The sequence below is a fragment of the Nothobranchius furzeri genome, chromosome 17 (assembly GCF_043380555.1).
Source record: "Nothobranchius furzeri strain GRZ-AD chromosome 17, NfurGRZ-RIMD1, whole genome shotgun sequence".
NCBI classification, from domain to species: Eukaryota; Metazoa; Chordata; class Actinopteri; order Cyprinodontiformes; family Nothobranchiidae; genus Nothobranchius; species Nothobranchius furzeri.
This window is the reverse complement of record NC_091757.1, coordinates 26,453,975-26,476,190: the sequence shown is the minus strand read 5'-3', so window position 1 is coordinate 26,476,190 and position 22,216 is coordinate 26,453,975. Positions and strand designations below refer to the sequence as shown.

The window sequence follows — 22,216 nt, the reverse complement described above, 5'->3', positions numbered from 1 at the left end:
ACAACCATTAGAAAGGTGATCAGTCAGGACTGGGTTCTGTAACTCATTTAATATCACAAACCGAGACATCACTTTACTCTTCACTCTTAAATATTACACATCAGGATGAGACTGAATTCAGTTTATTTATGTAGAGCCAATTCACAACAAGAGTCCTCTCAAGAGACTTTACGAAGTAAACAGTAGAAGCTACTTATCAGTGTAGATGCAGCTGATGAATAAGGCCTAGCATCGGTCAGTCCTTTTCATCTTTGACATTCTTCTGCTACGTTGCATTTTCTGGAAACGCAACATCCATTTTCATCGCTATGCAGATGACACCCAGCTCTGCCTCTCAACCAAACCCTCAGTTTTACTTCCACCTCCGTCCCTTACCTTCTGTCTTCAAGAAATTCCCTCCTGGTTCACTTCCAACTTCCTTAAAGTTCTAAAACCAAATTCCTCCTGGTAGGCACACCCCACATTCTCTCCAAATCTAACAGTTTCTCTATTTCTACTGACGGGAGGTGTTCTCTCCCCTCATGTTAAGGGTCCAGGTGTCATTCTCGACAACACACTTTCTTTTCAATTCCACATCAATAATCACACCTGGTCTGCTTATTTTTATTTAGGTAACATCTCCCATCTCTGACAATCAATTACTTCGCGCACACTGCCATTGTCGTCCACAACCTCGTCACATCCAGCATCGATTACTGCAGCTCACTTCTCCTTGGTCTCCACAGCGATTACCTCCAGAACGCTACAGCACGATTTATCCCCAGGACTCCTACCTCTCATCAACAACTCTGTGTCGAGCTTCTGGTTAGAACCATAAGTGTGAAAGCCCTGTGTTATGGGTCTTCTCAGCACTGGCCTGTGTTGGAGCTGGGGTTCTTGTTAGAACCAGTACTGGTGTTCTGTAGCTGCTCAGACCAGTTACAGCCAACTGCTGGATACACCTGATGTCTAGCCAAACATTAAGAACATAGCGCTAACTGTTAGCACTGAGGTCAAAGCGTATCCATCCGTGATGTGCTCATCGTGTGTTTGTACCTGGCTCCACCTCCACCCAGGACCAGGGCGATACTGTTTCCTGTCAGGATTCGAGCCAAACGAGAGAAGTCAGAGTAACGATCTGGGCGTTTCTCAAACACACGCTGGTACAGCTCTCTCTGAGAACAGAAACACACAGAAATAAAAAATACATTTTTTCAGTCAGACAAGTTCTCCTGTAGGAGACCAAGTGTTTGGTACCAGCTTGGGCAGACTCCTCCTGGAGAAGACTCTTCGGGGACATGACAGGTGATGGTGTCTGGAGATCCAGCTCCGCATGTTGAGCCACTCTGCGGTCCCGCTGGGCGGTGGGCCGTCCTCTCGGTGCAGCAGAACCAGCTGCTTCTGAGCCCGAACAGCACTGCTCTCTAACATTCGCTCTAGCTACACGGTAAGGAGGGGAGGAAGAGTTTTGACGTTACAGATCCCCGCCCAGAAGGAGCCGTTAAAACATTGATGGTTGCTGTATCCATGGAAACAGCTGTAAATTCTAGGGTATTAGGAGGAATTAGGAGGAAAACTTCTGGTAAGCCTCTCAACACATCTTTTTAAGGACCGTTTGAACCCTCGTTACACTCACAGGCTGTCCTGATTTGTAACACAGAGTCGCTGTTGTCACAGAAGCACACTGATGATACTGGAGCAGCTAAAGGTTGGTTTATGCTTGACGCGTCCGCGAGGTCCGCACGGCTCAGCGCGGAAAAGTTGCGTCATTTTAACAACCACGCCCATCCACCGCGCCTCCGCACGGCCCAGAATTTCCGCAACGCGCACCTCGGAAAATTTCTAACCACGCGGACGGACGGACGTGGAAAAACATGGTGGACCGGCAAGACCTAGTATGGCAGAGGTTCGTAAATACAGACATTTGTATGATTCAGCTCTCAGAGATCACCGTGATTAACATGTTGTAAATAATTCTTGGAGAGAAATGGCTCGCACTGTCGGAAAAGACGAGGACGCTGTTAAAAATGCTGAAATGCCATGTTGTAAACAACAGTAATTTCTACTTCTACTATGGTGTAGTGTTGGGTGCATGCCGTAGAGCTCCATGCTGCCCCCTACAGTTTGGGAGAATATTGGCTCACCGCAGAGACGAGCCGCATGAACCATAAACGCTGCGAGTTGTGAAGCGCGTTCCATCCGCGAGCCACATCACCGCGCGGAAAGTGAATGCGTCAAGCATAAACCAAGCTTATGAGTGAGTGCACACTGACCTCCCCCACAGTGGGCTCCTGCTCACCCAGTCCCACAATGATGATGCAGTCAGCCTGGCGGATGCAGCGCTGGGTCCACGGTGTAAGACCAGAGTCGGACTGATACAGAACAATACGATGGATGTCCTCCTGCTGGCCAAGCCAGCTGGACAGACGGTACTCATGGACACTTTAAAATACGATGATGTCAGTAAATACAACAGGAAGGCCTAGTCATGCGAGTATGATCACAACATCAAACAGCAAGAATGCTGGAAACTGTTCAGGGAAAAAATCTCTGCTAGCATCACAACAAGGAGAAGAAGAGTTTAGCTTATCTTCTTATGTCGTCAACAACCTACCTGTCGAGAGCAGCGGAGCCCAGTCTCTGTTTGATGATGTCACTGGTAAGAAGTAAAGTTGGACCTAGAAAAACAAACACATCACCTCTAAAACTGTTCCTGATGTGAAAGAAGGCTTTTAAAGCAGCAGCTTTGAAACTCCTTCTCTTACATAATCTTTACTTCTTCTGATCAGAAGAATCTATTCACTTCTAGGCTTGACGAATGTTCTTTAATTTAATTTATTAATTTACTTCTCAGATAAACCACTCAGTGTGATTACAAGATCTTTCTGTCCCGTCAGAATGAAGATGGTAAAAACTGCTGCCACCTAGCAGTTGGACTTTGAATTACACCACACAAAAGAAATAAAGTAAATGTTAATAAAAAATGTAAATAAAATATCTACACACTTCATTTATATGTCGATGAAATATCTGAAACAAACAATATTTCAGTGTATGGATATCTTCTTACATCTCTACTTCTATTAACATCTGTAAATATCGGTAATTGGACATAACTGCGAAATCAGATATCGACATCGGCCAACATTTGCACATCGGTGCATCCCTGGTTAAAAGCTAATGAGTAAAACATGACTTTTAGAATGAGATCTAAAAAGGGCAAGTGAAGGGGTCATCCTAATTGTTGGGTATTTTCTATACTGTATGTTCCTTTTTGAGTCTTAAAGAACGTCTGCTCCTGTAAGCTCATTGTTATCTCTGTTATCTCTGAAATGCGGTGTCCTGGGAGATGAGGAGCCTGTAAGTCTGTAACTTGAGAAGGCCCGCCTTCTCTGTCCTGGTTGTCAATAAAACCCCTGTGAAACTGAGGAGTGACAGAGAGACATGGGGACAGCTCCGGAGGGGGTTGACCCAACGTCTTCTCTCCGCTGTGTGGCAACAAAGTGTAAAATGAAATCCTCTTTGTGTAGGTGTGTTTATTTCAGGTTAAAGGGTCATGGAAAATACAAACAATCAATCTAATTCCTCTACGTGTGTCATCCTTTCAGGTAATACGGGATAAATAAAAAATTACCTATCACTAATCTGCAGGGGTCTGTGGATCCCTAAAAAAGCACACTCCCAACAAGATTTACGTGTGTGTGTGTGTGTGTGTGTGTGTGTGTGTGTGTGTGTGTGTGTGTATCATTATATTTACAAATGTGATGACTTTGCTGTCCACGACACTAAACTCAGGTACGTTCAGAAGTTAAGGAAACATCTTCAGAGATTAGAAAATTAAGTACTAATTAAAAAAGTATTTTTATACTTTTGTCAGTTTTATTTCCTGCTGTGATTCTTCTTACAGTGCTGTCCTTTTGGGTGAGCAACAAAGGACAGAAAATTCCCAGAAAGCCCAACTGGCGATGGGAAGTTTTTACAAAACAAGGTATGTAGTTTTCAGTTTACTTTTAGCCTGCGACATAAGACTTTTCCCATTGAACTAGACCAAATTCTTGCTTTGCAACGTTTGGTCTAAGAATGCTCCATTGGAAGCTCAAAGGCAGTTAAGTAGGGGTTGCACAGGTTCATGTGGTTGTAAGGAGACATAAACCTGACACTCACCGGCATAAAGATGATAGTTGACAGAATATTATCTGAAAATGGCATCTAATGGCAAGATATAGAAGCGAAAAAGCAAGGGCCCAAGAATGGCTCCCTGCAGATCCCCACAGGGGAGAGCCACAGTCGTTTTCTAAAAAAAGGCTGATGAAAAAATACAGCTGCTTTTATTTTGATAGTGGGTTGGCTAATTAGCATTTTGAGGGATTGTGAAGAGTCTTAAAACAACAACAAGTACACACAACTAATTTAACAGGTTACACACAATTTTTTACCAGAACAGACAACTTTAGATTTAGTTATGTGTATTTCTGATATAAAAAACGACAGTTATGAGCTTTCTCCTCTGGCGTTCAGAGTGTAACTGCGGTGCAATGCATTGTGGGATACTTTGGTGTCCCAAGTCCACAGAAGGATGCATTGACGCATCCTCGATACAATGGGCGAAGCAAAAACACATCCGGGAACTGGGGTGAACTTGCCTAGTGATGTACTTGGGATTGGAACAGTACTCGGGCTATCGTTAAAGACATTTCACAAGGACGCGAGTACACAAGTTCAGGCGAGTATGAATATTTAGAAACGACCAAGTTCATTTGCACTGAGTAGGTACTGGTGAAGTCGTGGTTTACCAATGCCACTGAGTGCATGCTGCAGCTCCAGAGTGAAGGTTGTGAGGGGAACCTCCTCAGACACAGGTAAGATGGTCACGGTGGACAGGTTGGAGACCGGATTACCAGCATCCCACTTACTGGCAGGTGTGTGGAGGGACAGACTACGGCCTGTAGAGGGGATAAAGGTAATTAATTCACAGCTTTTCAGCGGTATCATGGAAATGTGGTTAAAAAAGATGCTTGTATTTCTTTGATCTAAACTACACATCAAGCTTATTTGTAAGATAAAATCACAAAAAAATGAACGAAGCTAGTAAAATACTTATAACTAGTTTAGTAGTAAGAGTGAAGTTTTGATCATGAGAAGGAGAGCTTTTCACCACGTCCCGACCCGTGTTGAGGACAGAGACTTTAAATGGGCCGTGTTGCAGATCTGGCATGATATTTTGTTGTTCTTACCTCTGACGTTGCACAAGTAAATTCATTAAAATAAATGTTTGGGCTAGATAGTGTAACGTACAAAAGGGTCTATTTTTCACCATCCAGTCGACACCACATAACCTTTCATGGCAACACCATCTGGACTCCCAAAACAACCCTTTGCCCACTTATTGTTCCTCAAAGCAGACACAACCATTCTCACCCAAGGTCCTGCCCTCTGCGTAAAAGCCAGACTGCTGATTCCTCACTATCTGCTTGAAGATCCTACAGAACTTTACAGTTATAAGTTAAATAATCATGTGTGATGAATGAACAAGACGTTCAAATCAAATGTTTGAATAACCTGTGCTTAAATCAATGAATTTAAAATGAATATTGTTCTTACAATGATCCATTCCAAATCTTCTCTACACCAGATCAATATGTGTTTGATTCAACAAGTTAATCGATGTTTACACTCATACACATTACAATAAGATACTCATTAAGGTTAATATTCACCTCACATAAGAGTTTTAAAGATTCTCATTCACAAAGTGTTAAAAACTTTTGTATCTGAATCGAATCGTGTGCCTCTCTCAGTTGTCCATCGAGGACGTGGAAGATTTGTGGATATTCGACCTGATGATCACTGGATTTCTTCTGATTGGAGTGGGAGGATATCTGGTTTTCTGGAAATTTGGGAAGATGGGAGCGATTGGAGTGCGACCCGCACCCACGGAATGTGCCGCCCGTGCGGTGACCTCACAGGCTGGGACGTTACTCGAGGTGAACTGTAAGCTGGACAATGTCCTCGCGGCGTTGCCTGTGTTAGTGCGCAAGATGGATGTCATCTCGGAGAGGGTCGCCGGACGGTGTGGGGATGTTTAGAACGTATAATTGGCTTCACTGGTGGACAAGAATGACCACTTATAGACTCCAAGGCAGAGAGGAAAATTATCTCTGTCTGCCCTAAACAAAGTCATGTTTATCCTTATCTGACGCCAAGGCAGCCTCCAAGGCTGCCATCAACACACCCCCACGAAAGGAGGAATGCTGACAGATGCTGTGTCCCGACCTTCCCCCCCCTGCCTTCAGATTGTGACTTCTGCTTCGAGGTCATCAACCTGCAGGAAACTCAATGTGCTCTCTGTCCCTCATTTCTCCCTCCCACCTGTTTGACTGCAGCTGGCTGAGCGCCGTACTGGCAGCTCCCGTTGGAGGATTCAGGATCCCGCCCAACCCCGCCTCCCCATCGGACTCTGATGTTTTGTAACTGTGATGTTCGTGCTTCTATGTTGAGGAGTTTTTTGTATAATAGAGCTGGGTCTAACTCTGCTATGCCTTTTTTTTACCTTACCCCAATTATCCTCATGTAACACCCTTTTCATCGAATGAAATGAGCGCCGTTCTGGCTGCTCTCGTGACTGCCTGTACCTGTTTTTGTCTACATGTGTGTGTGTTTAACCTTGGTCAGGTTGTGTTGCGGAGTCAAGTTCCTATGCTCTGGGTCGCTGGAGTGCTGGCAATAAAGCTTATTCTGATTCTGATTAAGGTTAATATTCACCTCACATAAGAGTTTTAAAGATTCTCATTCACAAAGTGTTAAAACCTTTTGTATCTGCAGGAAGGCGTGGCTTTCTGAGGGATGTTGGTAAATACTCAGAAACGTGTCGAATTCTGATTTGCCAAACTTGGCCAGAACTAATAACAAAGTAGTTTATTAAAACAAGAATTACTTCCCGAGTAATTCAGTTTCCAGCTGACTCCGATTCTGCCAAATCGGGAAAGAAGCCTCTTTTGAAACAAACTCCTTTGATCTTAAGTCAAAAGCCTTTCTGCGACGCTGCGAGTGATAACAGACACAACAGCTCTTTGCAGAGCTACTTCACACCTAATCTGCAGACCCGGGTTGCATCTCATGGCCGGGTAAGCTGAACTCAGAGGAAGCTACTAATCTCTGAGTATCGTGGTTTCGACGTCCGGTGACCTCACCACTCTGACCACAATCCTCCAAACCGAGGGGAGCAACTCATACACGGGTATCGTAAGCCTGCATACTGGAATCTGATTAGGTTTATCAATAAATAAATCTGTAGTTTACTAAATAAACAGCCAGTTCACTTTTATAACCCAGACTTCACAATTTCTCTCAGATACAAAGAGCGGTTGCTGAAGGGGCCGCTGCCCCGGAACCCGCCTACTTCCGCGCTGCCCCTGCGCCACCTGCTCAGACTTAGAGCGAGGAGTGCCACAGTTTCCTCCTACAGTTCCTCCTACAGTGTAGGTTGGCGTTTGCTCGATCTCCAGGTTCTTTCCAGACTGAGGTTAGTCGAATTTCTTATATTGTTGGACTGCTACGTGGGAAGGCTTTACGGTGGGCAGAGGCTAAGAGCCACAACCCTGCCTTTTTGGCAGGTCCCTTGGAGGCCTTCCTGGCAGATTTTAAACTGACATTTGGCTCTGACGTGTCCCCCATGGATATAAGCAGGAGGCTATGGACGCTGTCTCAAGGGCAGAGGACGGTGGCAGAGATGACCCTAGAGTTCCGAACGTTGGCTGCACGATCTGCCTGGAACGATGAAGCTCTCATTGCCGCTTTTACGGAGGCCCTAAACAGCCGCATCAGGAACCAGCTCGCTATGTGCCCGGAACCTCAGTCACTGGAGGGGTTGATCAAGCTGGCCATCTCCCTCGATAAGAGACACCGGGAGCTCCAAGTACCTACTTCTGCACCGGCGATCAGATCAAGTCGAGTGGTGGAGGGCCGGTCGGGGTCAGCAAGTCGTTCCCCACCGGAGGTTCTCGCCCCGGAGGAACCCATGCAATTAGGGAAGACCAGACTCAGCCATGAGGAGCGTGAACATCGCATGAGGTCGGGTCTTTGCATGTACTGTGGGGGGTCTGGGCATTTTGCTAGAACCTGCCCGGTTCTGGTAAAAGGGGGTGCCCACCGGTAAAGTCGGGACTACTGGTGGGCAATCAGAACTCTGAAGGGTCCCGTAGTGTTTTACCTTGCTTGTTATATGTTAATGCTAAACAGTTTCCGGTAGATGCATTATTGGACTCAGGATGTGAGCAGTCTTTGATTGACACAGAGCTAGTGCGTCAGCGGGGAATTCCCACGACCCGGCTCTCCAGTCCACTCGTGGTGGCGGCTCTGGATGGACACAGACTAACCACTATCACGCATCGGACGGTCCCGGTAAGACTCAGGGTGTCTGGAAATCACTTGGAAGAAATAGAGTTCTTTGTTTTTCCCTCCCTGTAGACAGCATTAGTACTGGGTCACCCTTGGCTCCTCCGTCACAATCCCCCGGTGAACTGGGAGACGGGAAGCGTGGAGGGGTGGAGCCCGAGATGCTCCCTGTCCTGCCTCGGAGCTGCTTCCCCTGACAGCAGCGTGTCCCGATCGCCGCCAGCAGAAGAAATAGACTTGTCCAACGTACCCCAGGAGTATCATGATCTCGCTCAGGTATTCAGTAAAGACAGAGCTACTTCTCTCCCTCCACACAGGCCCTTTGATTGTAGTATAGAACTGCTGCCTGGAGCTCCTCTTCCCAGCAGTCGTCTCTACCAACTCTCCAGACCTGAGCAGGAGAGTATGGAGACCTACATACAGGAGTCTCTGGCCGCCGGACTCATTCGTCCCTCTTCCTCTCCCCTGGGCGCGGGTTTCTTTTTTGTCCCGAAGAAGGAAGGTACCCTCAGACCTTGTATAGACTACAGAGGGCTTAACCAGATCACCATAAAGAACAAATACCCGCTGCCTCTACTCAGTTCGACCTTCGAGCCTGTACAGAACGCGCGGGTGTTTAGCCGCCTGGATCTTAGGAATGCGTACCACTTGGTGCGCATCAGGCAAGGGGATGAGTGGAAGACTGCTTTTAAGACACCTATAGGACATTTTGAATATTTAGTTATGCCTTTTGGGTTAACTAACGCTCCTGCGGTGTTTCAGGCGCTGGTAAATTCTGTGTTGGGTGATTTCTTGAACAAGTTTGTGACTGTGTACTTAGATGACATTTTGATTTTTTCTGAGGACTCTGCACAGCATGTGAAACATGTAAGAGCGGTTCTCCAGTGGTTATTGGAGAATCGCTTATATGTCAAGGAAGAGAAATGTTTGTTTCATGTTCCTCAGGTCAAGTTTCTCGGGTTCATTGTGGAACACGGGAGACTCCAAGCAGATCCGGAGAAGGTCAGCGGGGTCACGGAGTGGCCTACCCCCTCATTCCGGAAGCAGCTACAGCGTTTCCTCGGCTTCGCAAACTTTTACCGGCGCTTCATTAAAGGTAGTTGCACCTCTGACTAACTTAACTTCTGTGAAACGCCCATTTGTCTGGTCCCCAGAAGCCGAGGCTGCTTTCCAGGAACTTAAGAGGCGCTTCACAGACGCTCCGGTACTCCACAGACCGGATCCCCAGAGACAGTTCGTGCTGGAGGTGGATGCATCTGACACCGGGGTGGGGGCGGTCCTATCACAGGTAGCACCCGAGGACAATAAGCTTCACCCCTGTGCCTTTTTCTCCAGGCGGCTGTCCCCGACAGAGAGCCGTTATGACATGGGAGACCGGGAGCTGCTCGCAGTGAAACTCGCCATCGAGGAATGGAGGCATTGGTTGGAGGGAGCGGAAACGCCGTTCCTTATCTGGACTGATCACAAGAACTTGATTTATTTGAAGGAAGCTAAGCATCTTAATCCCTGCCAGTTTAGGTGGTCGTTGTTCTTCTCTCGCTTCAACTTCCAGATCTCCTATCGCCCTGGTTCTAAGAACATTAAACCCGACACCCTGTCCAGACTGTACGCACCAGACCAAGAGCCCAAGCCCGAACCCATCCTCCCTTCATCATGTGTGGTGGGTGGGGTCACCTGGGAGATTCGGGACAGGGTGTTGGAGGCACTTAAGACCGAGTCTGGCCCAAAGGGGCCTCCAGGAAGGCTATTCGTTCCTCAGGTGCTTAGGGGACAGGTCATCCATTGGGCACACACGGGGAGATTTTCCATTCATCCGGGCGTAGGTCGCACCCTAGCCCTTATCAAACGGACCTTCTGGTGGCCCTCCATGTACAGGGACGTTAAGAACTATATTTCTGCATGTCATGTGTGTGCTCAGCAAAAGGGGGACCACCGAGCCCCAGTTGGGCTCCTCTGTCCCCTTCCCAGTCCGTCACGTCCTTGGTCACACATTGCGCTTGACTTCGTAGTAGGTCTTCCAAAATCTCAGGGGTTCACATGTATTATGACAGTGGTTGAAAGATTTTCTAAGGCGTGTCATTTGGTGCCTCTTAAAGGCCTCCCTTCTTCGACCGTTACTGCCAAGCTCCTCGTGAAGAACGTTTTTAGACTGCATGGTATTCCCACAGAGATTCTATCAGACCGGGGTCCCCAATTTGTGGCTCGGGTCTGGAAGGAGTTTGCAGGGGCTCTGGGCGCCAGGGTCGCCCTCACCTCCGGTCACCATCCTTTGACCAATGGGCAGTGTGAGCGTATGAATCAAGAACTGGGTGCCATGCTGCATTGTGTCTGCTCCTCCCAGCCTACCGCCTGGAGCACACATCTAGCATGGATTGAGTATGCTCACAACTGTCATGTATCCACCTCCACAGGTCAGTCACCGTTCGAAGCGCCACTGGGTTATCAACCCTCACTGTTTCCACAGCAGGCCTCGGCTTCAGTCTCCATCCCGCAGTTTCTCAGGGGGCCAGACGAGCATGGGCCGCTACCCGGGCGGCTTTGGAGCGTACTGCTGCCAAAAATAAGCAGCTGGCGGATCGACACCGGCGTCCCGCCCCACTGTACTCCCCTGGACAGGACGTTTGGCTGTCTTTCCGGGACATCCCGCTCAAGGCCTCTACTAGGAAGCTCACTCCCAGGTACATCGGTCCCTTCAAGATCCTGGATACGCCCACTCCCTCCACGGTCAGGCTGGACCTCCCCAGGAACATGAAGGTACACCCCGTTTTTCACATCTCCTTGGTCAAGCCCGTTGGATCCAGTCCTCTGTGCCCCACTCCTGCACCTCCGCCGCCGGCCCGGCTCTACAAGGGTGGGCTGGTCTACACCGTCCAGAGGATCCTCGACTCCCGACCCCGCGGTCGTGGAGTCCAGTACCTGGTCGACTGGGAGGGGTATGGCCCGGAGGAGCGCTCCTGGGTCCCGCGCTCCTTCATCGAGGACCCTGACCTCATCCGGGAGTATGAGGAGGCAGTTGCTAGGACGCCAGGTGGCGTCCGTTGAGGGGGGTGGGGGGTGGGGGGGCACTGTTGTTTGGTGGGGTGAGTACTCCTCCATCTCTAGAACATCTTTGAGTTCTTCATTTCAGGAGAGGGAGCTCACCAGCTGCGGGGTATCAGTAATTAGCGGCAGCTGCAGCTCCTCAGGTCATCCGCAGCAGAGCTCTATTTAAGAGGAGAGGGAACCACTACACAGCGCTGGATGATTAGCTACTTACGGTAGTATCTGGCCTCTCGTTCTAGGATGCTTGGTTTCTACGATGATAATTGGCTGATACAGTTCTTGGAAATTTCTTGGATTATTCTTGGACTCTTGTGTTGGATTTTTTGGACTCAAATTTGTATTTTCTCTCCAGGATTTTTGGACAATCTTCCCTGACGCTCTGGGTTTGTTGGATCTGATCCTCCATCCGAGAAGTGGAACCAGTACAGGATTACTCACCTGGAAAGAACCATAACCTACCTGGACTTCACGGTTCGCCTCTCCTCTTATCCTCTGCCACCCCGCCTGGCTCCCTCTCCTGGACTCACCCCTTCACTGCATCTGCCCTCCTCGACCTCCTCCACCTGCAGGATTTTGGACTCTCTCTGGCTCCAGCTAATCTGGGTTTATTCCAGGGACACTTTTTGTTAGATTCCTGTAATAAATCATTGTTTTGAACTTTCCACCCTCTCTTGTGATGATTCTTCATGCCGTGGGTTAAACACATTCCCAGGAACATGACAGTCTGGATTAATGCAAAGTGTGTTTAAACCCTAGAATCTTCTGATTAAACATTCAATGATCAATCAGATTGATATTTCATATTTATATTGAATCATCACATCTTATTGGTCATAATTAATATGTAGTGATAATGTCAATCATTAATCACACTACAATAGACTCATTCCATGCTAATCCAGATGTTTCAGCCTTTATCTGTTATAACTGTGATGATTAAGGCTTACAGCTGATGAAATCCCCACATTCTAAATCTCAGACAATCTGATTATCGAAAAAAGATTCAAAAAAGTGTCACACTCTGATCAGCTGATGAATCCAGAACACCTGCAGAGGATTCCTGAGCCTTTAGATGGTCTCTCAGTCTGAGCAGGTTTATGGACATAAATGGACTTTTCTACAATTTTCTAATTTTCAAGTTTCATCTGTATTTACTGCTTTATTTTAAAACTGTATTTGTTAAAAAGGCTGCTAGTTTAATGTAAAGGTTTTAATACACAACATTCACAGCAAAGTAGGCGGAGCCAGATGAGGTTAGGCTCTTAGATCTAATACATCTCACAGATTTCATTCGCTATCAAAGGGTTTCATCACCATATTAAGACCATCGACATTTCAGATGTCAGCTCTGTTCATGACTGGGTTTAAGGTAATTATGTAAAAGTCCATCTTATAGGTCCAACTTAAAACGGAAGCCATTAAATGAATAAAAACTTTTTCTGATTATTTTCAGTCCACTCCCGACTCCACATAACCATCCATCCATTACCGTCTGCTTAGGTGGGGTTGGGTCGCGGGGGGCAGCCGCCTAAAGCCGGGCGGACACTGTGCGACTTTTTCACTCGTAGCACTCAGCGTCAGCTCAAACTGTACGACTTCCTCGCAGGGCAGATCTCACGAGTCATGTGCTCACACTGCACGTCTGGTAGCAACACGTCTGACCTGAAACATGTGCTAAAAATAAGAGTTTTTACTCAACACGTCAGACTTTTTTGTCTTGTTTCGCCTGTTGTCCTTCGGGAGTGCTGCAGGAGGACACACAGGGATTCATGGGGGTTGGATGAGGAAAACAAAATAATCTGATCGGTAGCTGGTCACGTGGTGTTAATCGCCTCTCGTAACCCCCTGTACACTACACGACGCTCAGCGCAAAACTCGCCCCGATCTCGTGGATTCTCGCACGAGTGGAAAATCGGCTCAAAAAAGTGAAAAAGTCACATAGTGTACGCCCGGCTTAAGCAGGGAGGCCCAGACTTCCCTCTCAACATGTTCCCTGGCCAGCCAAGGGACATAGTCCCTCAAGCGTGTCCTGGGCCTTCCTTTAGGTCTCCTCCCAGTTGGACATGCCCAGAAAACCTCACTTGAGGCAACCAAACCAGATGCCCGAGCCACCTCAATGGGCTCCTCTCAAGCAGCGGGTCTACTCCAAGCCCCTCCCAGATGACCGAGCTTCTCACCCTATCCCTAAGCGAGAGCCCAGCCACCCAGTGGAGAAAACTCATTTCTGCCGCTTGTATCCGTGATCTCGTTCTTTCGGTCACTACCCAAAGCTCGTGACCATAGGTGAGGGTAGGAAAGTAGATCGACAGGTAAATCGAGAGCTTTGCCTTCTGGCTCAGCTCTCTCTTCACCACGACAGATCAGTAAAATGCCCGCATCACTGCAGACACAGCACCAATCCACCTTCTGCTCCATCTTTCCCTCACTTCGTGAACAAGACCCCGAGATACTTAACTCCTCCACTTGAGGCAGGACCTCATCCCTGACCTGGAGAAGGCGTTCTACCCTTTCTGATTCAAAACCATGGTCTCAGATTCAGAGGAGCTGATTCTCATCAGCCAAACTCACCAATGATGATAATAATCTTTCATTATTGCTCATTTTTACAGCTTAGCATCTCTGACTATTACGGTTAATATTATTCCTTTCTACATAGACAGTGACACTGTGTGTTCCTTATTTTAGATCACATGTATGTTTTATATTGCACTTGACTGGATTTTCCCTTTTATCTAACGCACCAGTGAAGGAGTAGCTGTTCAGACCTTGTGATTGATGTTAAAGGTGACTTTGATACATTCATACTTCTATTTGATCTTTTGTAAACGGGTTAGTCGAAGCTGGGATATGAAATGTTTTTTTTAAATGTTGGAAATCTAAAAAAACAAACAAAAAATAATTATAATAAATTTGTCACGTACCCGCCAAGGGTCCATTAACCTGCTGCATGTTGCCCAGGATCTTCTGCCCCAGCACATGGATCAGCCTGGTGACCACTTGAGGGTACCGCCTCTTAATAGAATTGAGAGCTCCTTCAGGTAGCTTGGCCAGCTCCGAGTCCCTGACAGCGTGGACTGTGGTGGCTCGGTTCATGTGGGTCAAGGCCTCCACCTGGAAACAACCACATAAGTCTCTAGAAATCTTCTCCCCTGCGTAAGAGTCTTAGACAGCTCAACAGCATTGCATCCAGGTTTCTCACCACACCAATCAGATCGCCGCGGCCGTACTCCCCAGCCAGCTCCTTCTTCCCGTTATCCTTGGTGATGACGGAGCGCAGTCGGCCGCTGAGGACAATGAAGGTGCTGTCTGACTTGTCGTCTTGTCTGAAACAAGATTCAGGAGTAAATGGAGGAAAGAAAACTGGTGGTGACTTTGTTTGATATCACTAAGAAAACAAATGTGTGTGCGGTTCTGGCTCACAGCGATGCACTGATAGACCGTCAGAGCTCAGACCTGTAGACGGCTCGGCCAGCTTCCACAGCCACCCAGTCCAAGGCAAAGTCGATCTGCCTGACAAACGAGGACATCCTCCTGACCACAGTGTGAGCAACGTTCAGGACCACCCTCGGCTCCTCACGCATTATCCTGCTCACACGTTTACATCTGGTAAGAAGGTTCGACTGACTCATTAGATCTGGCTCAGATGCTGATCTTACTCATAGAAGTGGGCCTTGGACACAAAGAGGCAGGTGCAGTCCCGGTGGGCTCGCACCGTAAATATGAGGGGCTCGCCAGTGAGGACGGCCAGGTGACCCACCAGTTCCCCTGGGTGGGTGACAAACAGCAGGCTCTCATCCTCACGGTCGATCATACGCTGGTAGACGTGGAGCAGTCCGGAGATGATGAACGCAACACTCACGTCCTTAGCATGGCCAGAAGAAGAGATGGGAGATCAGCGAGTCTGCTGTGTTAAGGGCTAGTTTCCATTTAATGGAAATAAAAACCTCACAGCTCTGTGGAGTAAAATCAACATCCAGATTTCTTTAAGATCAAATCTGACAAAGGTCACATACTCGGCTCATGCATTACAATATATTAAATAACAGACAGAAGCTGGGGTGGGTGGGTAAAACAGGGCTCACTTCAAATTAAGACATTGGAGACTCTTTGCGTTCATTTTTCTGTTAGTGCACATTTTCATTTGATGGAACAGATTTTATAAATATGAGATGAATAAATCAGTCTGACTGACCCATAAAACCAGAAGATCTGTAGCCTGGCTGAAACTGGGTTACAAATTGTTTAAACACCATCAGTGTACAACGCATCCTCTGATGTCTCTGGACACACCATCAGTGATGTTTTCCTGGAATCATTGAATTTTTTGGGTCGTTCAACTTCATAACCCCTTTTCCAGGTGACCCAGCCAAGGTTGAGCATGCCCTAGCTTGTGTCCAGGTAGCCAACTAGCTACTACCGTGTCTTCATGGCTCTTCTCTTTTGAGCCACGGCCATCTAGAAGCCTTCGCAGCTGCTTTGGTGGTGCTGTGGATGACTTATTTCTTATGCTCACCCTCAATGCAATGGCAACACATCGTAACCAGGAATCTGGTCGCAAAACCTCTGCATCCAACTTCCACTGGGAAGCACCTGCCCCTCCAACCAGCCTGCTGACAATCGCTAACCAGTCCCACATACTTGGAGAGCGTCAAGCAATCTTAGTTCACGCTTTGTAGCCTTAGACACAAGAACAGTTTCTGGTCTGAGCGAGGTGCCAGCAATATGACTAGAGAACTTCAGCTGCCGTTCAAGATCCACCAAGATTTCACAGTCTCTAGAATAGATTCACCTGTAACCTTCTCCAAGTGCTGTGGAGCAGCAGCAGAAGATATGCTCTTGGGTGCCTTTCTTTGAACACAATGGACCAGCTGGAGATTCAACTAAGCCTCATGTAAGTAGGCTGGGCTGGCTTGGTAGCAAGTGATATACTGCCTGGATGATGAATTTAATGCAGTGCACTTTCCCTTCTTGTCGATGACCCCCGCTGCCTCATTCCCACATGCTATTGAGACTCATCCACAACCTCCTCTTGGACAAGGCGCTGCCTATCCTTCCCCTTGGTGTTTATTTTGTGGAAATTGGAAGGATTCTTGAAAGCACACCATGCTGATGAACCCAAATTTCCAGAAAGGCCAGATTTGGTCACAGCTTTCAGCCTTTCACCCAGCTCAGAACAGCTTGACTGGATAGACACAAAGTCTCTCAGTGAGTTGTCAGATACCTTGCCCAAACTCTTGACTGCCTCCTCTGCAATTGTCTGAACGGCATTGCCTGAGATGAAAATCTTACCATTTCTCAGTATCAAAGATCTTGATTTTGCTGGTTTGAAATGCATCCAGGCCCACCCCACTAACTTTTCAAATCCCTTTAGGATCCACCCACTTCCTGGGAGTGACTCAGTTGTGACTGTAAGGTTGTCCGTTGCCGTCATCCGGAGTTTGGCCATCTACACTAAATTCTGGATACTTTGTGAGCATATTCATGGCCAAGGAAAACAATAACACTGACACAGTGCACCCTGTGATATTGCCCATCTCTATCTTGTGCCACAAAGATGTAGTTGCTTCACTACATAGCCTCATCCTAAAATTGTTGTAATGGTCTGTGATGAGGTCTCGACACCTGCTGGGAACATGATGCTGTAGAAGAGTGACTTTTCCCACGATGCATTCTTCGATCTGCTTGGGGCCTGCTGCTAAATATATCTTTAGAGCCCTTGCATAGATGCATAATGGTGTTGTGTGTCTCGACACTGACACAGGTGGAGAAATATAAATCAGGCCTAAAGCCTGAGTCTGGATCATCCTTTTCTACCAGAAAACCTGCAAGATCTTCAACAGCTGGTGCAGAAGTTTGGGGCCGTTCTTGTACACTTTGTATAAAGTGCCACTCGTTTCTGATGGAGACTTTGCTTTACTTTATGGATGACCTTTCTGCCCTCCTTAAACGGCATTTACGATAAAATGAATAGCACTTGTGGTTCAGGGGTCTATGTGGCATTTACAGTCACCCAGCTGCTGGTCTTCAATTGGGTCCCTGTATGCCTTTGCGATGTGTTGGTCAATTTTGTTGTGTCCAGTAATGGTCAGTTTTTAAGTACAGTTTGACCCTTCAATATCTGGTTGACATGGAGACAGGAGTCTTCATGTGTTGCTTTTAATCTGCCCACCTTCATCCCATCAGCTGGGGCTCAGAGCCTCTCTGCAGCTCTGAACACATGATAACGTGTTGTCAACAATGATGTTCTCTCCTCAAGGCCCAAGCTTCCCTTGTCGTCCTACAGGATTCTTCATGCCTCTGAATAAGTGAACGCTCGCAGCTCGGATTAGTTGCTAAATCAAAGAATGATTTCCTAAATTAAATATGAACATTTAAAAACTTATAAGTTAAATAATCATTAAATAAACGTTTGTTTATTGTCACTTATAATAATTATATTATAAAATGAAGTGATTTCATGAATCTGTGCTTGAATTATTGAAGTTTGAAATGAATGTGATGTTATTACATTGAAAGATTTATGTGTTTCAGCATGCAGATATGACAAGGCCATCACCATCCACGCTCACAGAAGGACAAAGTAAAGTTAAGTCAAGCGCGTGACACATAGATGTTTCTTTATCCCAGATCGGAGCATCCGGTATCAAAGAAGGCGTGTTTCCGAGGTTGTCTTGGTAATATTCTTCAACATGTCAACCTCTGGTTGGCCACACAAATCATAACATGAGAACATTAAAACAGGATCACTCTGGTGATTCAGCAGTTGCAGTTGGTTCGTTCCAGCTCTACAGTTCTAGAGGAAGCTACGGAAACGGACGTCCATGGTGAAATCTCTTTAACTAAGAAGCAGCCACGACACGCCGTCAAGGTTGTTGTAAAGCTGACACAGTAAACGGTTAGCACACCTCTGTTGTTGCTTAACTTCCTGGGGCTGGAGGCTAGGAGGGAGATCTGGCCGTCTGGCTGGGGTCTGGGTGGTAGGTCGCTTTACTCGGCGCTGGGTGGGGGAGCCTGCTCATCAGCACCCCAGCAGAAAGGGTCGAACTCTGGTAACCGGTGATGGGTGTACCCCATGTGCAGCAATACCGGGACCAGAGTGAATAGGGTGTGTATGTGTGAGCATGAGGGAGGGAGTGTGTGACTGTGTTTGTGTATGACTGTATATGTCAGGTGGGGCCTTTGACTCCTCCCCTCTCCTGGGACTTCTTTTGCTGCTACACATATTCGTCTCCCCTCCCCCCGTCACACCTGGTGTGGAGTGCGGTGCCTTGGTCTGCCTGAGTAATCCCGGCTCCCGGGTCAGGGGGTTTAAGATTTTTAGCTTCTGCCTGAGTAATCCCGGTGGCTGCCTGGTGAGGTCTGGGTCCCTGGGATCTGTTGGGTCCCCGGGGGGGCTGGTCGCCCCTGGGTCCTAGGTCGCGTGGGAGGCTGCGGGCGGGCCTGTGGGCTTGTCGCTGATATCCACCGGGACTCTGCCGGCTGCTGGTTGTGGCCGCCTGGGGCAATCCTCTGTGCCTCTCGAGGGGGGCGGGGGCTTTTCTGGTCGCAGTCTCCCTGGGGTCCCTGCGCTCTGGGGCAGCTCCTGGATCTCTGAGACTTGGAGCTCCTTCCATCTCCTATACATCTTTGGGGTGCAGATCTGTGGCCCCTCACACTGTAATGGACGCTCTTGTAGAGAAACCTTAGATATACAAGAAGTATGGACTTGGGCACGTTCAACACATGTCGGCTGTGGTTGGCACTTAATGTGGTTGGCACTGTGATTTATTATCGTGATTGTACAGTAAAACAATGTTTTTATATTTCCTCATCAGGCCGATGCAGTGATAGTTTGCTCCTGTTGTATTGCTGTGTGTCTTTTCTGCAGGTCTATAAGCAGACCCTTGTTCATCATTAATTGTTTGTTTTTGTGGGGACCCCTCCCCCTTTTGTTCACCTCTGACTCCGTGTCTGGTCGGAATTACAAGCATTCAAAAAACAATAACAATAAAGTTTTAAATGTCAGGAATAAGCAGAAGCTTTGATGCTCCACCTGAGAGTAAACCTGTAAGGCTTGTCACCAGCATTCAGACATCAATTCTGTTTGCTTCACAGAAGCTAAGAACAACTAAGAAACAGCTTTGACATGCTGTCAAGGTTGTTGCAAGCTGATACAGCAAAAAGGTTCCTGCAGAACAAGCTGATTTTGTTCCGGCTCTTTAAGGGTCTAGACGCAAACGGTTCCATCCAGCCTGTGTGCCTGGCGACATCTCTGGATGGGAGAAGTCAGCGCTGTGGTCAATCTACTGGACCCGGGTGCTAAGAGGTCATCCGACCTCAATGACCTCCTGATTCGTGAAGAGGGACAAGCTTACTTAAACACAATTACACCCCCCCCCCCCCCCCCCCCACACACACACACACACTTAAAGCATCACTGAAAAGCACCACAGGAAAGGGGGGGGGGGGGGGTGCAGTTGGACTGACCTGGTCTCCCTGGTGACCTACAACAGAACCGGCTTTAATCTGGCGAAGTGTCACCCTTCCTTCCAGCAGACTGGGATCCTGGTGAAGTAAATTCAAACAGAAGAACTCCATTACACCACAATATGGAAACACAATAATTAATATCAATATTTAATTATCATTAAGTCACATGTTTCTGTAGCTGCGCACCGTGTTTAGATTGACTGGATTTCAGTTTTACCTGCAGCTTCCTCCTGCTGGTAACAGCATCAAAAAGCAGGAAACATGTTTTTAAGTTAGATAAAGGAAAACATGTCACCAGTTATTATAATCAGTGTCTAAACAGGAAGTAGGATGCTTTTAGGAGTGTTTAAACATAATCATTAGTAAAAACAGATATTAGCCGACAGCTTGCTGGTTGCATTTAACAGAAACATTATAAAAGTGATGTGGACATCAGAAACAGGACTTTGCTGTGCTGAATCAATAGGTTGTCATCAGAACTGCAGGACTGAGAACTGATCCCAGAGGAGGTCATTTTTGATTACTGAAAGTTCACCACACTGCCTTAAAGGGACATTCCACCCCAAAGTCAAAATGTGTCTATGGCCATATCCCCCATAGTTAGATAAGTGGGAAACAACTATCTGTAAGCAGCTTAGTCCTTCCCCTGATCTGGCAGTACTCTTTGAGCTTTAGCTTAGCATAAAACTACGTAAGAAAATGGTACCAACTAGCTTTGTGAGTGAAAAAGTCACTAAAATGACTCAACTGTGATCCCAATTCTGCTTGGTGACTGACTGCAAGTGAAAATAATAGGAAGAAATAAAAGAAATCACATTTTAGACTCGGGACTACTTCATGACAAAACACAGCTGTAAGCTTCCCCTGAAAGGTGCAATGACCCAAAGACACCTGCTTCCATAAACACTAATGCACTTGTTAGTGAACCGCCACAAAACACACACACAGTGACAACGTGGGGGGGGAGAAAGGCACATGGCATTTACGCTGGAGCGCATGGTGCTCCACTGATTGTGTGTGTGTGTGTGTGTGTGTGTGAGTGTGTGTGTGTGTGTGTGTGTGTGTGTGTGTGTGTGTTGCATGAAGGTTTTTAAGCTGACAGAGACGCTGTCACACACAGGAGATGCTGTTTGAAGCCATTTTTAATTTTATTTATGGTAAAAATCCTGCTTCAGTATCGCTGCGCTGAGCTGCACCCACGAGCAGCCTGCTGCAGGAATGGAAACCTGCTGACTCTGATCATTAAAAACAAAGCTTCGCCTTCACCTATGCACCGAGTGAACAGTCCAAGGCCTGCTCCTCCTCTATTCATGTTTATCATCCAGGCTTTTCTGAATTTGCTTTGAATGACCCGTGTTCCGCTTGCAGCCGTGAAACACGGAAATCGTTCCATCTGCATGCAGACGACAGGAATTAGGCCTAATTAAATGTGTCCTTGCACCCGGAGGCTTACAGCTGCGCTTTGTCTAAAATGGCGTCTACGATTCTTTTGTGTTACTAATTGTTTTCAATATGATTATTGAGGTCACCAAGCAAAATTAAGATCACTAATGAGTGAAATTTAATGACTTTATCACACTCAAGGCTAGCTGGTACCATTCACTTACACTGTTTTATGCTAAGCTAAAGCTAAAGGTGTACTGCTGGACCAGGAGAATGACCAGGCTGGTTACAAAATGCTTTTTCCACCTTATCTAACTATGGGGAATTTGTCAACAGACACATTTTTACTTTGGGGTGGAATATCATGTTCCTGCACTCTGGAGCTACTGGGGCAGAGATGGAGCTGACATCTGATGTTTGCCATGTGCTACCTGCAGCTGGATGACTTGCAGCAAATCTTTTTTAGCAGCTTGAAAAATGGCGTGGACTTTATTATGGTGAATGCTTCCTCCTCCAGCGTCGTCGTAATGGTAAACAGCTGATGGAGCATGCTGCATCGTCACACTCTTCTTTAGAATGGACTGAAGAGAGAGAACACACAGGATCTGTATTAAATACACAAAACGTGTGTGACGACCCTTCAGTCAGTGAGATGTGAAGAGTCTGTTTTTATTACTTTTTTTTAAAAATGCACCATTTTATTATTTATCTCAGGTGACATGAATTAAACTAAAGTTTATACAGACATGGATAAAATTGTTGTTACCCTTCACTCCTTCAGTGCCCTTTAGCACTTCAATTGTTACACTTCAGTCAAAGAGAACCACACAATGGTCACAGAAATAACATGAATCTAACAAAAGTAACAAGAAACAAAAATTATTTGAAATTTCCATCCATTTGCTCATCCCAAGTCAGGTCACTGGGGCAACAGCCTAAGTCGAGAAGC

At 46.9% G+C, this 22,216-nt stretch overlaps 1 protein-coding gene across 1 annotated transcript in view; it reads right to left on the bottom strand.

The window, feature by feature from the left end:
• The window catches only part of pnpla7b (patatin-like phospholipase domain containing 7b), an 82,807-nt gene that overhangs the window by 21,538 nt on the left and 39,053 nt on the right, over positions 1-22,216 (bottom strand). The window contains exons 14-24 of the mRNA XM_015971837.3: positions 21,699-21,848; positions 19,882-19,959; positions 15,072-15,277; positions 14,869-15,000; positions 14,615-14,738; positions 14,337-14,526; positions 4,773-4,922; positions 2,594-2,657; positions 2,253-2,421; positions 1,237-1,419; positions 1,036-1,154 (exon numbers count right to left, since the gene is read on the bottom strand). Of these exons, the coding sequence (XP_015827323.3) occupies positions 1,036-1,154; positions 1,237-1,419; positions 2,253-2,421; positions 2,594-2,657; positions 4,773-4,922; positions 14,337-14,526; positions 14,615-14,738; positions 14,869-15,000; positions 15,072-15,277; positions 19,882-19,959; positions 21,699-21,848 (1,565 nt within the window). The remainder of the gene's footprint in view (positions 1-1,035; positions 1,155-1,236; positions 1,420-2,252; positions 2,422-2,593; positions 2,658-4,772; positions 4,923-14,336; positions 14,527-14,614; positions 14,739-14,868; positions 15,001-15,071; positions 15,278-19,881; positions 19,960-21,698; positions 21,849-22,216) is intronic.